This window comes from Apium graveolens, chromosome 7 (genome assembly GCF_009905375.1).
Source record: "Apium graveolens cultivar Ventura chromosome 7, ASM990537v1, whole genome shotgun sequence".
NCBI classification, from domain to species: Eukaryota; Viridiplantae; Streptophyta; class Magnoliopsida; order Apiales; family Apiaceae; genus Apium; species Apium graveolens.
In genome coordinates this window covers 24,705,611-24,724,745 of record NC_133653.1, presented here as the reverse complement: position 1 = coordinate 24,724,745, position 19,135 = coordinate 24,705,611, and the positions used below count along the sequence as shown (strand labels likewise).

The following is a 19,135-nucleotide window of genomic DNA, read 5'->3' as shown; positions in this document are numbered from 1 at the left end:
TGAATATTGGATAAAAGATTACCAGTGAGAAGCAAATCATCCACATAAGCAACCACAGCAGTGAATTGACCATTTGAATCAGATTTAACAAATAAGGAATAGTCCTGCTTGGATTGAATAAAACCCAGATCAATTAAATGCTTACTCAATTCCACATTCCACTGTATGGCTGCTTGTCTCAAGCCATATAAGGATCTTCTTAACCTACAAACCAAGCCAGGAGCTACTATATAACCAGGAGGAGGTTGCATATAGATCTCTTCTTCGACATAACCATGTAAGAAGGCATTATTTATGTCCAATTGATGTAAAGGCCAGTCATTTGCAGCAGCCAAGGCAATGAGAACTCTGACAGTAGTAAACCTGGCAACTGGACTAAAAGTATATTTAAAATCTTTTCCTTTAATTTGTTTATCCCCTCTAGCTACCAATCTAGCTTTACACTTGTTTAAGGTACCATCAGGATTAAACTTAGCCTTATAAACCCATTTGCATCCTATAGCAGATTTGTGTTTTGGCAGAGGAACCAAATCCCAAGTCTGATTTTGTTCTAAAGCCTTAATCTCAGATTCCATAGCAAGAACCCAGTTTGGATCATTCTTAGCTTGAGAATAACAACTAGGCTCATGAATTGAAAGAACCTTATCTAAAGTGGTGAGATAAGCAGTACTAAAAGTAGTCAATTGAGAATCAGTGAATACAGAAAATGCTTGAGAAACATTGTGAGCAGAAGTAGAAGATTTTACAGAAGGTGTAACAATAAACTCATCAAACCTTTTAGGAATGATAGAAGTTCTTGTGGACCTTCTAACAGGAAGCATCAAGGTATGTTCAGAAGAATCAGTATTGATAGAAGAAACATGATCAGGTAAAGAACCAATGACATGATTGTCATGATTTTCAGAAGAAGAAAGCAAATCAATACTAGGAACAGAAGATGTATCAGAATCAGCTATTGGAGTAAAACTATCAGTAAAATCTGAAGTTTCAAAAGATATAGGAGTGGAACCTGTATCTGCATCAGGCAAGGAAGAAACTGAATGTTTATAAGGAAATATATGTTCCTTAAATCTGACATCCCTGCTGTAAACCACCTTCTGATTATCCAAATCAAATAGTTTGTAAGCCTTGTGAGCATATGGATATCCCAGAAAAACACACTTTAAAGCCCTAGCACCAAATTTGTCAGAAGTCTTGCAAGCAGCATAACACAAACAACCAAGTATCATTAATCTTGAATAATCTGGCTCAGTTTTCATTAAAATCTTATAAGGAACCTTCCAGTGAAGCACAGAAGAAGGCATGGGATTAATCAGATGTGTAGAAGCTAAAATGCAATCACCCCAAAACTTGATAGGTAAATTGGCATGAATTCTGATGGCCCTAGCAGTATCAAGCAAATGCCTGTGTTTCCTTTTCACACGGCCATTTTGCTGAGGGTTACCAGCTACAGATCTCTGATGAACAATTCCAAGAGAGGAAAAAAGACTAGTATAAAATTCTTGAACAATCTCTGTCCCATTATCACTTCCGATTGTTTTAACATAGACTTGAAATTGTTTTAAAACATATGATAAAAAAGCTGAAATGATGTGAGGAACCTGTGTCTTAGAATGAATCATGGACGTCCAGGTATATCTGGAATGATCATCCAGAATAGTAAGGAAATAAGAAGCACCAGATAAGGAAGGTGTCTTATAAGGACCCCACAAATCAATGTGAAGTAAATCAAAACAAGCAGATGCCAAAGAAGTTGAATTAGAAAAAGGAAGTTTGTGATGTTTAGCCATCATACAGGCCTCACAATCAATAGCAGGAAGTGAAGTATTAGTAAAACCAGATAAATGTTTGAACTTAGAAAGAGGCATATGACCAAGTCTAGCATGAAGAATAGAAAGAGACTTATCAGATTTGATAGAAGAACCACTTGATGTATTATCAAGAACTGAACAGGCTGAAGAAGCAAAATGTGGTTGAGAAATCTTATTAGATAGAAATTTATATAATCCCTCATGCTTTATACCAACAGCCTTGATTATATTTGTTGTAGAATCATGAAAAGAACAGGAAGAGGAATGAAAATTTGCAATCAAACTATTTTGATCCAAAAGTCTTGCAACAGAAAGCAAATTATGTTTAAATTCTGGGATATAAAAGACATTTGAAAGAATAATCTCAGAATTAAGAACCACTGTTCCAGTAGTAAACACCTGTTTGAGACTACCATCTGGCAAAGCAATGTTAAAAGGCTGTGACAACTGTTGAGTACTGGAAAAAATCTCTAAGGAAATTGCCATATGATCACTGGCACCAGTATCAACAATCCAAACATGCTTATCAGAAGGCAATGATGAAGAGCAAGACGCATTGAAAACAGACAATGTACCTGCAAAACTGGTTGTAGAATCAGAAGGACCATGAGAAGGATTAGAAGCAGACTGCATAAAGTTCAAGAATTCTCTGTATAGAACCACATTGTTGTCTTCAACTGGAAAAGAAGCATCCTGCAACTGAGGATCCAAAGGAGACTCTTGAACATGAGCTGCAAACTTTGCAGGAGGACCTCTACCAGAAACAAAATTAGAACCAGTCTTGCCTTTGTACCATTCAGGATATCCTACCAATTTAAAACATTGATCCTTCAAGTGCCCTTTCTGTTTACAAAAATCACAAAACCTGTCAGGTTTAGGTTTCCTGAAGTCTCTAACTTCTCTTCTTGGATTCTGAGGAAATCTTGAAGCAACTGCATTAACAGAATTCTTGACTGTTAGCAAAGCACTCATCTCTATTGGCTGAGCATTCACAATAGAATTCTGTCTCTCTATTTGCTGAAGCATATGATATACACGATTAACAGTTGGAAGAGGATCCATGCTAAGAATATTGATCTTAGCCTGATCATAAGTCTTATTCAAACCTGCAACAAACTGAATTAACTTCTTCAACTGATCAGCTTCAATGATCTTCTTCAAGAAACCACAAGAACATTTGAGTAAAGCTCCACATGAACAATCAGGAATTGGTTCCAGAACTTGTAACTGATCCCAAACCTTCTTCAACTTGTTATAATATTCCACTATTGAGTCATCATTTTGACAAGTAGACATCAAGGTTTTATGAAAATCATATAACTGTGGAGCATTAGAGTGTCCATAACGTTCCTTGATCTCAAGCCATAAATCTCTTGCAGAAGGAGTGAAAATGAAACTCTCAGCAATTGTTTTATCAATAGAGTTTAATATCCATCCTGTGACCATATAGTCATTACGAATCCATTTCTGTAACTCTTCAGAATCATCAGCAGGCCGTAACAGAGTTCCATCAGTAAATCCTAATTTGTTCTTAGCTCCTAAAGCCAGAACAACACTACGACTCCAATTCACATAGTTATTACCAGAAAACACAATATGACCTAGCTGTGAATTCGAATTATCATTCGAAGATAAGAAATATGTATCATTATAGCTAATTGCAGAGTTGGAAACATTTGTTATGTTTAGAGAAGATGTGGATTGACTTTGAGCTATAAGTGTTTGATGAAATGCTTGAAAGAAGTAGAGTTGTAATCAAACAAAACAGATAACAAAACAACCGTAGAATCTGATATTGATGCAGATTCAATTACGATTTTACAATAACAATTGAAAACCAAGAAGTAAACAACAATTTTAAAATGAATCAGAAACAACAACAAGAAGAAGATGAAGAAGCTTCAAACCAGAAAAAAAACGAGTTCAATGGCGGAAATGAAGAATACGAGAAAATGAAGATGGAGCATAGAACCTGCTCTGATACCATGTGAGAATGAAACTTCTGTAACCAACTTCTTCATTCATTGCAGAAACTCTATTGTACTAAACAAGCCAAAAGTCTGTAAAACTAAAACTGAACTAAAAACAATGAGCTGAAGATATATATACAAAAAAGTTCTAACTGATTTTCCCGCTAAAACCAACTGAATGTAAAAGATAGAAAAGACTAAACTACCCTCAAATGAAACTTCTATCTACAAAACAGTCATAACTTCCACAGTCTGGAAAGGTTGCCGCATAATGTACTGTTTATAAGTGTCCAAACCAAACTTTCGAGGACGATGAACCATAAATCTGACCATGTAAGCGGATTTGTGAGTTGTGATGACAGAAGAGAAGAAAAGGAAAAGATGACATAGCTTACTCAACCTCAACCAAAAGAAGTGCTGCCTTAGACTTATATTTTTGTACTAAATTGACAAGGCATGTTTTGAACTCAAATGATAGTGCAGAAAGACTGAACTCAGATATAAGCACAAGCAAGCACATACGCAAGTCTATCTTGAACATATTAAGGATCAGAACACCACAACCAAAATTACACGGACATGGTCGCAATTCAAATTCATAATATTTGATCCTAACCTGCATTCTTTGCAGAATACATAATTATTCCATATTTTATATATAAACATATATACATATGTTGAGTTCTACACAATTTACTTTGCCAAGAACAACGGACTGCAGGAAATCAACTAGACTAACATCTGCACTATCTATAACATCAATACATTATAATAGCAGCAAAGACAAATTGGGCAGAATGTAACCGACTCTCGGATATTCTATTTAATTTGACAAATTGTCACCATACTAGCAACCAGAAAGATATCCAATGTTTGGAAAGTCTATCAGGCAAAATTGCTGCATTTCCATTTATTCACTTTCGATCTTTGATCACCAGTGAGGATTCAGATTGTTTTTTTTCTTTTTTGTCCCGGTTCACCTAACTGCAATGAGATAGAAATCTCTTCACTTCTACTTGACGCCAGGAGGCTGTTTGATTCTGCATTTTCTTGTTTATTGTTTTGATGCATTATAGATATCCCTGCAACACTTGGAATGAATTGATGTTCTACATTTGTAGAAATCTTAGTACCACCTTCTATGTGAAACTCCTGCGGCATGAATGGTGGCGCAAGCCTGCAAGGAGATGCACTTTCGATTGGAATCAACCCAAGTGGCTCTTTTTCGTTGTATTCTTTAAGTTGTTTCTTCGCATGAGCAGATGACTTTCCAGAAGCCGAATCCACGGCAGCTGTTGAAGCTTTTCTTTGATCTTGTACAGATGCTATTTAAGAACACAGGGAAAAGAGAAGGAAATAAATGAAATCCAAGGGAAGAAGCTATACAAAGTTACAACCTATAAACAGCCAGTATAGAACAAATTCATTATTTTCATTGAACAACTGGAATGAATATTCAGTTCACTGATAATCTGGTATAAGCCATGTAGTGGTGATCTAAAATGTCATCCACTTGCCGAAACAAGAATAAAAAATTAATGGAATAAACACACATACTCAGTCATCATCATATAGATTTATATAAACGAAAGAAGAGAAAACAAAACAGACTAGAAATGTTATAAAGCACAATGTTTAATTATGACATACTCCCTGTGGGAATATTGAGTTCGAATAACAACCCAAACCTAGTGCAATTAGCTGGAAAAGAGGTATAACAAGGCGATGTGATACAAAGAATTAGGTTAAATTTCTAGCTAAATCAATTGAAACTGGGTGTTCACCTACAGTTTCTTAAAGCGTATACTGCCGATTAGAACTATGCTACACTTCTTGCTTTTTAAATTGACTTGACATAAATCTAATGTCTGATAGTGTCCTTGCTAAGAGAGGACAAGAACATGCATACAGATAAAACAAAATGCATTAAGTAGTATAGACTTCTCTCGGGTTAACAAATTTAGAAATACGTGTTATTTAGATTAGATGTACAAACCTTGAAGACCTTCTCTGGTTGTTATGAGATCAAGTTCCAGAAGATCAAGAAGGCGGCCTAGATCAACTCCACTTGTCCAATTCTCTGGAGGTTGGCCAACTTTTAACTTTAACCGACCACGATTAGCTGTCCCACCCCAAATGATTCCAGTAGGCCTGGGTTTCTCACCATTTTGACCTGTAAGAAGAATTAAGCTTCCACTGTCACCTTCAAGATCGAAAGTATTCTGGTTCTCCCCAACTACAAGAAAGTCAGTAAAGAAACAGATCCCTTTCTCGTCATTGTACTCTAAAGCATAAGCCATTATTGTCCCGGTAGTCAAACCTGAGCTTCGTCCTACTTTTACCACTTGTCTGCCGATCAGACTACCAATAGGAGACTGCAAGTCTATGATGTTGACATTGCCAATCTCACCTATGCCCTTTACAGATGTAGATACACTGGATATATTAAAGTCTTCCGCAAAAGCAATGAATGCTCCATCAGCGCGAACAAATGTTTCTGCAGAATCAATAACGTAATTATCATTCGGAAGCAGCAGTGCAAGAGAACTTAGCAACACAAACTTGCTTTAGAATAATTAGTAAAAATGATCGAGTTAAAAAACAACAATAACTAATCAGCTACTTGCAAAGTAAATTTCTTGACAGAAGAAGGAAGATTATGATTTAGTTTAGGTATAAGGTTGTGCACCAATTTGCTCTACTTTTCAGTAACTGAAAAACACATGCTAAACAGAGAACACTGTAGTGCCATCTTCCACAATCTCAATTCAAAACCCATATTTTCAACAAACTTCTTTCAGTGAGAAAAGTAGAGGTCAATTTCCACGGGTACCAGCGTAACAGCATTTGTCTTTTGAGCAATCTTATATTCCAACTGTGCAGTAGAATACTAGAATATACAGTTGCTACGACTAATACATATGTGACTTGAGATTAAGTACCTGGGTTTGTTCCAGCAAAAATGCCATACCACAGATCATCTGTTATGAAAGATGTTGCTCTCTCAACAGCACCCAGATAAACCCCAGGTCCAAGGCTTGGTGGCAAAGGATGAAACATTTTCTGGTTAGGGTAATCCAGGTCAACTGCTACATGCCGATTGGTTAGAAAACCAACCTGTCGATTTCCGGTTCGACTTTTCACAATAGCACCCAAGGTTCCATATGTCTCTTGGCTAGCAACCTAGCTATTGAAGAAATTAACTTTATAAAGACGTTCGACCACCACGAGTAAGTAATGTAATTAACAAAAAACACCATAAATGATTCTGTAAAGTTCATTATTTATTACTGAAACAAGGAATTAGTTAACAGGTGTCTTATATAAGTATATTTTCAATCATTTCCTGAAATAAGATTCTTCCAGAAGCCACTGAAAGACTATAAAGATTATATTGATCAGCAAAAAATGCTTTCCTTCTATTTTGTGACGCCTCACTCTGATATCATGACAACTAAATGATATTTTCATTAATCAACATTACAGATGAAGCAAGCAAATATTTCATAGATATATATCTTGGAAAAGAAGAATGATTATTTCATCAGACTTGTCCTTATCTGGAGTCTGGACAACAGCAAGAATATATACATGGAGTACTGTAGAAGTTATTACTGGTAACAGAAGAAAAAAGATAAATGAAGAAGAAATATGCTCCCTTATCATAAAATAGTTAGCCAGAAAACAATATATGTGTAGAGTGTATACATTGTACTTCTGGCTAATTCATGTGTACGTCTCCTTTATAACCTGAATCTCAAGCACATACACTGTATATACTATTTCTTGGTTGCTAGTAGGTCTCCAGTCTCCCTTCATTATCAAACTTTACCGAAATAATTTAATATATTCAATAGTACAATATCCTAGGATCCTAGCTCATTCCTTTGTAAGTAATGCCATGTCTGCCACTAAAGCAAGTATGTATGATATTAACACCTACTAATCAAGCTTTCATTATTATATAATAATTGCTGCTTTCTTTTTCTTGATGTTTAAAATTGTCATTGGTCAGTATATATTATATAAAAATACTAGTGAGGGGTCACTGTGATTAGCTAGGAATGTATGGGAAAAGGGAAGACCGCATCACCAAGACAAGCAAATGATAGACTTCTTCACTCTATATTTTTGTAAAATAATAATATAATGAGCTTTTCCCTCTTATTCTGAAACTAGATTAATACTTGATCAAGTGAGGGTGTGCTGTAGGAGGCGAGGCTGCTTTAGCTAGTCTTACCAGCAGCATCAGCAACAAAGTCACATAACATTCTTGGTGATTCTTGATCATTATAGGTTCCCCTTCCTATAGGTTATACTCTTACCATAGGAGAAGTTATCATCTAAGACGGAAGATAATACTGAACTACAGAAACAATGTTCTTGCACTAATATGTTAGACTAACTTAGGCACTTCATAATCACGGTGAATATAACTGTACATAATGATAGCCTTCCCCTACACTAGAACTGCATAAATGAAAACAACATCGTGTACGATCTTTCCTTTATTAAAAAGAAATCATGCTTTTAAATAAAGAATGACAAGTACGGCACCTGGGAACCAGAGCCAATGCATGGATCACTTCCACGCAAACCATCTACGAGCTCTGTATAAAATTCTTCCTTTGGAGTTGCTGCAGGTGCACCAAAGTAAGAGAACTCCACAACATCAACATCACACCATACACCTCCAGGTCCCTTCTCAATTGAAAAAATGCGGAAAAATGAACAACAGGACCAACAGCTAATTTTAATTTATTAATTTTAAAAAAGTTCAATTCTTAATTGATATAAATAGCAGTCTTGAGGGTCAACATGCTCCCCACATCACGAATTTTAAAAAGAATGTGCACAGGAAGCTATGATTATTTTGTTTTCTCCAGAACCAACACCAAGTGATAGTCAAGTTTCAGAAATGAACTATAATCCTCCTAATCAGGACACTAACCCAATTTATATACCATAGATCTAGCAAGAAACTCAAGAAAAGACAAAGACGCAGATTTCAAACCTCAAGAGCAGTGGGCAAACATTGGATGTGTTTAAGCCACTGCCTGTTAACTTTGCGAGCAACAAAGACGAGAATGGCAGGTATATTGGTTAAAACACCACGCCGTATTCGGAAGCCAACAGCTGTGCCAAGACTACAACGGCGCAAGATATTGCTATGGAACGCCCTGACTGTCAACACTTCAAGCAAAGTGGTAGCCCGCTGCCCCGCAGGCAGTCCACCAAATGTTTCAGGCAAAACACCCTTCTGTAGGTTTCCAAAGTAATTTGACCTATCTTCAGCTGCATCATTCAACCGGCTGGTAGTAGGCCATAAGAAGTAGGCAGCACTGCTCTCAGAGAACTGACTACTTGATGCAAAAGCTTGGAATGGTGATGGACTACGTGAAGGCAGGTCCAGATGTCTGATGTAGCTTCTTTCCAAATCCAAAGATGATTCCTCTGATGGTGTCGATCCAAAAGGTTTATTTTCTAAATCGAGTCTTGATTTGTCCATTTTCCAGCTCTCTTCCTACAAAAATTACTCAAATTCTCTTAAAATATCACTTACCCTAACATAACAAATCTACACTAAGATATTAGATAGAACTTGATAACGCTAATCATCAAGGATAAGAAAAAAGAAAGGAAACAATGAACTAAAATCACATGACAAACCATAAACATCAATTTTAGAACATAAGAGCTTAAAATATACCTCAAACAAAAACTGGGTGATTCATTAGGGAATCGATAGTAGATAAGAATAGTTAAATTCCAATTTATTATCTGACAAAAAAAATCCAATTTATTATCTATGCTGTATTTCATTCGAACAATGCTAAAACTGTAAGGTACAAGTGTTACACGATAAGTGGCACCTCTAGATTAAGGTGCACGATAAGCAAACAAACTCACTCATTCTGCTCCCGTAAACGAGAAACGCCATCAAACAAACATGAAGATAGATATATCTGACTGATGAAAGGAATAGTCTTTCATTGTTGTTCACAACAAGAAGTAATAAAATTCAAAAGAAAAAAAATTAGCACAAATGGAAAACCTTCATAATTTATGCCACACAAAGTAATGATCAGATTTATTAAGCAAATGTAAACACCAATTTAAGCAATAATCTACTATACATTGCAATCTTATCTTAATTCAATAAAATGCTACACACCCAAAAGTTGTAAAGAATCAAAGAAACATATACAAACCAATGAGAACAAATCCACCTTCTAAACTAAGCAAAAAAAACATGGGCCAGAATAAAAATGTAAACTTTGCATTAAAAAAATATCAAAAACTCACCTTTTAGCAATGGTGGAAGTGTTGAATTAGAAATCAACAGCAAACCCTCTTCAAGATTTTCATATCCTAGCAACCATTCAACATAAAAAAGCTATAAGATCAACTTGTACAATGAAATATTCAAGAATCCAACAGTATGACTACAGTCAACTAGGTGATGATAAATTAAAATAGTAGAAACAGCTATTTTTAGTAAGAAAATTCTATATATATAAACAAAAGATCAATAACACACACTGTGTTGAGGCTTGTATTCTATAGTATCTGCTTGTTTTGTGCAAGAACTAGTCTTTAAAAATGTGATCTTTATTTATTTTCTTGAATAAAAAAGTACCCTTTTTTAATTTTTATCTTTTATGGTGTCACAATCAATACTTTTTTTTATTGGTACTCATTTGGGCCATGACCCTGTTGATGGGGGTGAAGATTTTTAATGGTGAGGGGAGACATGGGCATACAATTATATAAAATTTGGTGGGGTTTGAGAATTTGACGATGGGCCATTCTTATTTGCTCCCCAAAAGTTGCACATACTCTCTTTCAAATAATTCAATTCTTCACCCTCCACTCCTTTTACCTCAAGGTCACCATTTCTCTGGTATGTTTGTTTACACTTTTTTGTGTGAGGGGATCATAATGTGTTCGATATGTCTACGTCATCCTCGTCCCAGACCGTCGTTAATTGTAGTTTTCGATTTGCGTAAAATTTTCTCGAATAAATAAGATCAATACCGTTAATTTTGAGGTTACGTAATTTTATCAGCGCTCCAAATTTTTATTTAAAATTTTCCCTATTCTTAAAGAATTTAACAATTAAATAATTTATCATCGTTAAATATGGATGGACGTGAATCAACGTCCTTATTTTTAAATGTTTAATCTATTATTAATAATTTTGCAATAATGACTTCAGAATACAGTTTACTTTGACTCATCATCTAATGGTTATCATTCATTGCTCACATCTTAAAAAAAAGGTTGTGAATGCTGTAAAATGTTGTTAGAGCATGTCCAATGTTGTGCTAAATATAGTGCTATATTTATATTATAGCACCTAAAACAAAAATCATCAATTCAATGGTATGCTCAGAGAAACTCAGAGAATGAAGACGTTCGTTCTCGCGAGATTTGAGGAGGCCTCTCGTGGAGTAGTTCAGTTATTTCATCATCTTCTTGATCACGCTAATATTCGATAATCATGTTATGCAAGATAACACAAGTTTGCAAGATATACTACATATCTACTTGATCCCAAAAATGTGCAGGCCCTTTTACAATTCCAAAGCGTGTTTGTAATACGTCAAACGCTCTTTCAACATCTTTACGACATGCTTCTTACATTCTTGCAAAATGAGCTTTTTTCCGACCGTTCGGCTCCCTTATAGTTTGGACAATAGTCGCCCATTTTGGATAGATACCATCAGCAAGGTAGTACCCCATATCATATTGTCTTCCATTAATAATAAAGTATGCAGGAGGGGCACAACCAGCACGGAGTTCATCAAACAAATTGGATTGATCAAGTACATTAATATCATTATGTGAACCACGCATCCCAAAGAAAGCATGCCAAATCCATAAATTGTACGAGGCAACTGTTTTTAGTATTATGGTTGGTTTTTCAACGTGTCCGGTATATATACTGTGATAAGCGGTTGGACATTTGTCCAACTGCCAGTGCATACTATCCAAACTACCTAGCATCCCAGGAAATCCACGACTCTCTGCCACACGTAAGAGACTAGCAATATCAGTTGCGTTAGGAGTTCTCAAGTACTCTGACTTGAAAATCTCCACAACCCCTCTACAAATTTTTTTAAGTGATTCAATAACAGTGCTTTTTCCAATCTTTACATACTCATTAATACTATCAGTCGGCGCCCCCGTATGCAAACATCCTTAATGTTGCAGTCATCTTTTGAATACAGGATAAACCAGTAGCACTTGTAGTATCATATTTATGGACAAAGTAATTGTCATGTTGTTGGAGTTCAATTAAAGTTCACTCAAACAGTGGTTTTGTCATCCGAAATCGTTGCCAAAATATTTGGTCATTGAAAATAGAATTTGTAGAAAAATAATATCGTTGTATTCTTTCGTTAGCAGCAACCCTATCACGACGGATGAAAGCTCGACCACTGATGGAACCAACATAACCCTTTTGTTCGTCATTGCTTGTTTAATGTTGCTGGTAGCTGCTCATCAATGCCATTTAAAGTATTGTATGCTTATCTTCATCGGATGAATCATTATCAAAATGTTCTCTTTGAATTTATTTTTTTTAAATTGCACATGAGTAAAAGTTGAATGTGTAGACAGCGGTAACAAGTGAGTATCATATATCATATTAAAAGTTGTAGGTGAAAAAATTGAATGAAGGCTGGTGAAAGTTAGACCGGGAAATTAAACTTTAAATTAAACATGGAGTAGTTGGAAAATGTTAGTTAAATATGAAACAAATTTAGTTAAATATAGAACCAATCATTGGAGACATTGTGCTATTTTAGCACCAAAATGTACTTTTTGGTGCTATATTATAGCAATAGCTACACTTAATATTAACACACGATTGGATTTGCTCTTAGAGAATTCAATTTCATCATCAGGATTCAAAACTATACCTTCCCGTACATACATATCTATACTATTATATTAAAGACGAAACATTAAAAGTTTGGTTGTTCATTGGTCACTCAATTCAGAGCCGTCAGATCAAACTGATGAGAACTGTTAGATATAATCTTAAAAGTTATTAAACAAGAAGTATAAGATTCGAATCCTATCAGTCTTATATTAAAATTATAGTTTATAATATATAATGATAAAAATAATCATGGTGCATTATAAAATTATTATACTAGGAGTATAAGGTTTGAATCCTAACAATAATATATATAAATTATATTTTACCGTATATAATGATATAAATAACCGCGCATCGCGCGGGTTATATACTAGTTAAAATTTAATTAGAAAAGGTTGATTATTCAGTTAGAGTATATTATCTATTTACAATATATTTTATTTAAAAATATAATTTTAAATTAAATTAACTTAATATTTGTTCTAAGTAGTGATTTACATAGTGATCATCTTCAGAAAATTTGTACAAATCTGTGATTTAAATATTCGGTGAATCTTCAACATCAACAATAATACAATGTTACAAACTTCTACACAAATAATATGTTAGGTCTTTATCAGCTTACTGCATTACCAACTCCAAAGCCTCACATTGGAATAGTCGAATAGAGGAAAAGAATAATAATCGTTTTATCATGTTTTCTGCAGCATAATGTTGATTAGGGTGTGTAATCGTAACGAGCCGAGTCAAGCTCGGTTCGAACTTGACCGAGTCTTTAATTTTAAGTTCAAAACTCTGCTCGTAATCAGTTTGGTAGGTGTTGTACAAGACATGCTTGTGTCATAACAAGACTAAGTCAAATTGACAGCCCAAAGTAAGTTGTATGATAATCTAAGTTTGCATTCTGTATTATATCACTTAAGTCTGTAAAAATGAAAATAGATTAGATTGGAGTATTTTTTCTGTAAACAGTCTCAAGCCTATTTATAAACTCTAGAAGAAGATCATGAAGATCATGCCTCAAAGAAAGTGTGAAGAAACTTGGAGTTGAATAAATCTGTTTTGGGAAAAACATTCTAAGTCAAGAAATCTACAAGTCACAGATTTGTTGGATTTTAATCGCAGCGGAGGCAATGTAAAACACTTTTACACACATAAAATCCAAATAAAAACATATAAATCGTGGTAAAAACGAGGGGATCGATTACTAACCTTTAATATGCGATCCAAAAGCAACGTTCGGAGATCCTTAGCAGCTGCTCCTCAAACGTGAAGCACTCCACCGGTATCCACCAAGAAAACGACGTTAAGGAGGAGGAGGAGGAGGAGGTGGAGAGAATTAGGTTTTCTAAAACTTTTGGGTTTTTGGGTTCGAATAAAGATAAGGTCTATAATAGTATATTTATAGGCAAAATTTTCAGCTGAAATTTTCCCATAAATAATATTATTATTATCCCATTTATTATTCTCATTAATAATTAAAATACCTTTTAATTATTAATCATTTTTCTAAACACTTTAGAAATAATTCTCTCTCTTGATTTAGTTTCCAAAAATTAAATCCTTTAATTAATAATATTAAGAACTTTTCTTAATTAATTTATAATCAATTAAATCTCATTTAATGAATTATTAAATTTGCCAATTAATTATTTATTTCATAAATAAATAATTATTAGCCATTATTAATTAATTCCTCCACCATTAAATCATTCTCTTTTTATGGTGTGACCCTGTAGGTTCAATATTAAGCCGGTAGTAGAAATAAATAATAATAAAACTATTTTATCATTATTTATATAAATTCTCTAATTTATTAAATATGATTAATTAATTAATCACATTTATTCTACATCGTGAGGGATACTTCTCAGCATATCGCGACTATCCGAATAATATGAATTCACTTCTTAGAATACCAAGAACCTATTCCGTGAATAGTTACCGTACAATAAACTCCTTCTACCCTACAATGTCCCGATTAAATACAAGGCATGGATCTCGTGTCAAGCCTATCTAATTTAATCACTTGCTTACCATTTACTATGCGTAGTTCTATGCAAATTAGAAACTCCTTTCTAATTTCATTCACTCTGGCCAGAGATTCCTGAACTAGCATAAGTGGATCAGCCTTGAACATTCGCTTCCTTCACTGGAAGGGGTAGATCCTTTATTGATCATACACTATTTTCGTGTACAAATTCCTATACCCAGTAGAGCCCTAATAATTGTCCCTGGAGACTAAGAACTAAATCAAAGCATAGTTCAGTGTACACAAGATGACTATGATGACCTCAAGTCTAAGGATACTTGTACAACTATCACTTTGTGAACAACTGCTGACACGTGAGTGAACTCCATCAGTTGTTCAGCTGTGCGAGTCATGTTTAGTGAACTTATTCTATAATAAGCACCTACATACTAGCTATAGTGTCACCACACAAATGTCTATGAGAACAGACATCCTTCATAATGAAGCAAGCATAGTATGTACCGATCTTTGCGGATTATTAATTACCAGTTAGTAATCCTATGATCAGGAACTATTTAAGTTTAGAGTTATCATCTTTTAGGTCTCACTATTATGATCTCATCATAATCCATAAAAAGCTTTACTCTAAACTATGGTATATCTTATTTAAACACTTAAATAGATAGAGCCCATAATAAAAACAAAACAAGTCTTTTATTAATATCAATAAAATCAAAACAGATTACATAAAAAGTTATTCCTAAATCCTAATACATGATTGGACTTAGGACATATTCCTTTCAATCTCCCACTTGTACTAAAGCCAATCACTCTGGTATCTAATACCCATCTAGTCTTTATGACGATCAAAGTGACTTTCAGAAAGTAGCTTTGTGAGTGGGTCTGCTATGTTGTTATGTGTGTTAATTCTATTTCAATACAATACAAGAAATGTTACCGCACTCCCACTAACCCTTTTGTAGACGCATGGTTCATCTTCGTTTTAATAAAATCAAACTCTTTGATTGTCTCATCGAAACGAATGTTCCATCTTTCGAGAAGCTTGCTTTAAACCACATATGGTTCGCAGCAGCTTACACACTAGGTTTTCATTTCTCTTGGAAAGAAAACTATCTGGCTATTTGCCAGATCTCATAGTCGTAGTAAGCAGCAATCGCAAGTAGAATCCGAACTGATTATAACAGGGCTACAGGTAAAAGTTTTCATCAAAGTCAATCCATTATCTTTGTTTGAATTCTTTTGCCACAAGCCTGGCCTTAAAGGTCTCCACCTGGCCATCTGCTCTAATCATTCTTTTGTATCCCGTATACATAGATTTCATTCTGGATTTCATGGTACTATGCCATTTCTCTGAGTCAACACTACTCATAGCCTCATTATAGGTCACAGGGTCGTCATCATCAATGATCGACAACTCATTGTCATTCTCAATGACAAGGCCATATTACCTCTCAGGTTGGCGAGACACTCTCCCTGATCTATGAATGGGCTGTTCCATAAAAGGTTGTTCAGTCAGAACAGGTGTTTCCGCTTGATCCGTAGTAGTTTGTGCTTCTTGAACTTCATCAAGTTCAATTTTGCTCCCACTGTTTCCTTCAAGGATAAACTCCTTTTCCAAGAAGGTAGCATGTCTGGAGACAAACACCCGATGATCGGTGTAAAAGTAATACCCTAAAGTCTCTTTAGGATATCCCACAAAACTACATTTTACGGATCGATATTCCAGCTTATCTGGGTCAACTTTCTTGACATAAGCTGGACACCCCCAAATCTTAACGTGTTTAAGACTCAGTTTCCTTTCTTTCCATATCTCATACGAAGTTTGAGGAACAGATTTTGGAAGGCACCATATTCAGTAAATATGCTGAGATTTCCAATGCATAACCCCATAGGAATACTGGAAGATTCTCATAGCTCATCATGGACCGAACTATGTCTAACAAAGTTCGATTTCTCCTTTCAGATACCAATCTGGAGGAGTCCACTAGGAGACTATACCATTTACTTTGAGATAATCTAGAAACACTCCATTAAAGTATTCACCACCTCGATCTGATTGAAGAGTTATAATACTATGTTTGGTTGTTTCTCCACTTCATACTTATATTCTTTGAACTTTTCAAAGGCCTCAGACTTGTGTTTCATCAAACACATATCCGAATCCAGATCTATCATCTATGAAAGTAATGAAGTATGAAAATTCACCCATGGCTTGCGTAGACATTGGTCCACATACATCTGTGTGTACCATTCCTAGCAAATTTGCAGTCCTCTCTCCATGTCTACTAAATGGAGACTGCATTGTCACTATAAAGTGAGATTTTCATCATCCATTTTCTTTTATTAGTTTGTTCAATCTGAAATAAATTATGTCACATACATACAGACCATTATTTAAAGTACCACGTCCATAAAAAATATTATCTCTAAGAATAGAACATTCATTATTCTCAATAATAAATGAAAATCCAGCCAAGTCTAACATGGGAATAGAAATAATATTCCTCACAATCGAGGGAACAAAATAACAATTATTTAAAACAATAGTCTTGCCCGTAGGCATATGTAAATGAAATGATTCTACATCTTCAGCAGCAACTCTTGCTCCATTTCCCATCAGTAGAATCACCTCCTCTTCCTCAAGAGTCCTACTTCTCCTTGGTCCCTGCAACAAATTGCAGATATGAGAACCACAGGCGGTATCTAATACCCAAGTAGAAATTTGATTTAATGACATATTCACTTCTATCATGAACATACCTGAATCAGAAGCGGTAGTCTCACTACCCTTCTTCTTCTTCAATTCTGCAAGGTAAACCTTGCAGTTCCTCTTCCAGTGCCCCACCTTGTTACAGTGAAAGTAAACAACTTTGCTCTTGGGGTCTTCAGCTTTTGGTGGAACCGGCTTTTCTTCACCTACTTTCTTCTTCTTGGAAGGGTTCCTCTTCCTTTTCTTAGGATTGGAACCTTCACCAATTAGAAGAACGGAACTCTTCTTAGGGGGAAAATTCGATTCCGCAGTCTTCAATATGTTGTGGAGTTCAGGCAGACTGACATCCAACTTATTCATGTGAAAGTTCACAACAAACTGCGAGAACGAACTCAGAAGCGATTGCAAGACCAAGTCTTGGCTCAGCTCCCCATCCATGGCAAAACCAAGTTATCCAAGACGTTCAATCAAATTGATCATCTTAAGTACATGGTCATTCACAGATGATCCCTCAGACATCCTACAACCGAACAGCTCCTTCGATATCTCATATCGAGCTGTCCTCCCCGCCACATCATACAACTCTTGTAGATGCATTAGGATAGTGTGAGCATCCATATGCTCATGTTGCTTCTGTAGCTCAATGTTCATGGAAGCTAGCATGATACATTGAGCAACATTTGCATCATCTATCCACTTACGATACACAATGTTCATCATTATGTGCATCACTAGCAGGTTCAGTGGGCTTAGGTGAGTCAATCACGTATTCCAGCTTCTCAATCCTGAGAACAATTCTCAAGTTTCGAAGCCAGTCAGCATAATTAGGACCAGTCAATTTGTGAGCATCCAGTATGCTCCTGAGTGATAGTGCAGAAGACATAATGTATATTGTAAATCTGTAAATGATAAACACATAACAACACTTAGCAAATATTCGATTTCATTTTAAAACACTATATGAATCGGGTCTTTATTCATAAGTGCCTCCCACTAGTTTATCTAATTTATTCAACCCCCTACGTGAAAAATTAAGCATTTATAATGCTAGTGGGAATAGGGATCCTACATTCCATTACACAACCCCGGCTGTGACACGAAACGCCATGTAATGTTCAATAGGCAGACAACTCTTGTCAATTACATCTAATGTTATTCCCTAATCAAACTTTAGCCTCTTGAATAATTGAGTCACGGTTGTGGCACGACAAACTCAATATTCTAAGTCAAGTCTAACCCAACATTCCGTACAGTTGAATCAGTCCCCAAAGGCCCACGGCTGTGGCACGTACCGACCTTTAGATTCTTATTCAATGTACACATCTCTATGTAATAGACAAGTATTTCTTATTTCGAAATCAAAGCCCTCGGCTGTGGCACGAAACGACAATGATTTAAAAATAAGAACTACTTTCTATCATGTTGGAAGGCTATGACCGACACAAGCCCGTTGTATCATTGGCCAATTACTACTTGATATTATTTAATTTTAGAGGGATTATATTACGTTACAATCATAATCATATTATAAAGAGATTCTTCCTTTTAAATTAAATATTTCAAATCAATAATCAATAATCAGATGATTCCCAGATCGGGTGGAGCATTGTCAAGAGGCGTCACTTAATAACCCTTTCTTACAGATAGAAATCTGTTGTTGACAGAATCATCCTTTCTCTCATATCGAAAATTCATATTCAATTACGTGTTTCATAAATACAAGAATCTCATGATTGTATTCATAATATTATTATTAAGGTT

At 35.2% G+C, this 19,135-nt stretch overlaps 2 protein-coding genes across 2 annotated transcripts; both read right to left on the bottom strand.

Moving 5' to 3' along the window:
* Positions 1–4,350: 4,350 nt before the first annotated feature.
* LOC141672163 (protein NARROW LEAF 1-like) lies at positions 4,351–10,409 on the bottom strand. The gene is made up of 7 exons (XM_074478669.1): positions 10,325–10,409; positions 10,088–10,153; positions 8,796–9,305; positions 8,339–8,482; positions 6,724–6,964; positions 5,778–6,278; positions 4,351–5,106 (listed from the first exon to the last, which is right to left on the bottom strand). Exons 3-7 carry the CDS (start codon positions 9,288–9,290, stop codon positions 4,727–4,729), a joined length of 1,761 nt encoding a protein of 586 aa, XP_074334770.1. The 5' UTR covers positions 9,291–9,305; positions 10,088–10,153; positions 10,325–10,409; the 3' UTR covers positions 4,351–4,726.
* Positions 10,410–11,422: 1,013 nt separating this feature from the next.
* Positions 11,423–12,002, bottom strand: LOC141673409 (uncharacterized). Its single transcript, XM_074480154.1, has 2 exons — positions 11,983–12,002; positions 11,423–11,891 (listed from the first exon to the last, which is right to left on the bottom strand). The coding sequence occupies exons 1-2, from the start codon at positions 12,000–12,002 to the stop codon at positions 11,423–11,425; spliced, it is 489 nt and encodes a 162-aa protein (XP_074336255.1).
* Between the last annotated feature and the right edge of the window lie 7,133 nt (positions 12,003–19,135).

Coding starts and splice junctions, on each gene's coding strand:
- LOC141672163 (XM_074478669.1), bottom strand. CDS start 9,290: ATGGACAAATCAAGACTCGATTTAGAAAATAAACCTTTTGGATCGACA. Junction 6,965..8,338: donor GCATTGGCTCTGGTTCCCAG/GTGCCGTACTTG, acceptor TTCAATAGCTAG/GTTGCTAGCCAAGAGACATA. Junction 5,107..5,777: donor AACCAGAGAAGGTCTTCAAG/GTTTGTACATCT, acceptor GTTCTTAAATAG/CATCTGTACAAGATCAAAGA.
- LOC141673409 (XM_074480154.1), bottom strand. CDS start 12,002: ATGACTGCAACATTAAGGAT. Junction 11,892..11,982: donor ATGACTGCAACATTAAGGAT/GTTTGCATACGG, acceptor AAAAATTTGTAG/AGGGGTTGTGGAGATTTTCA.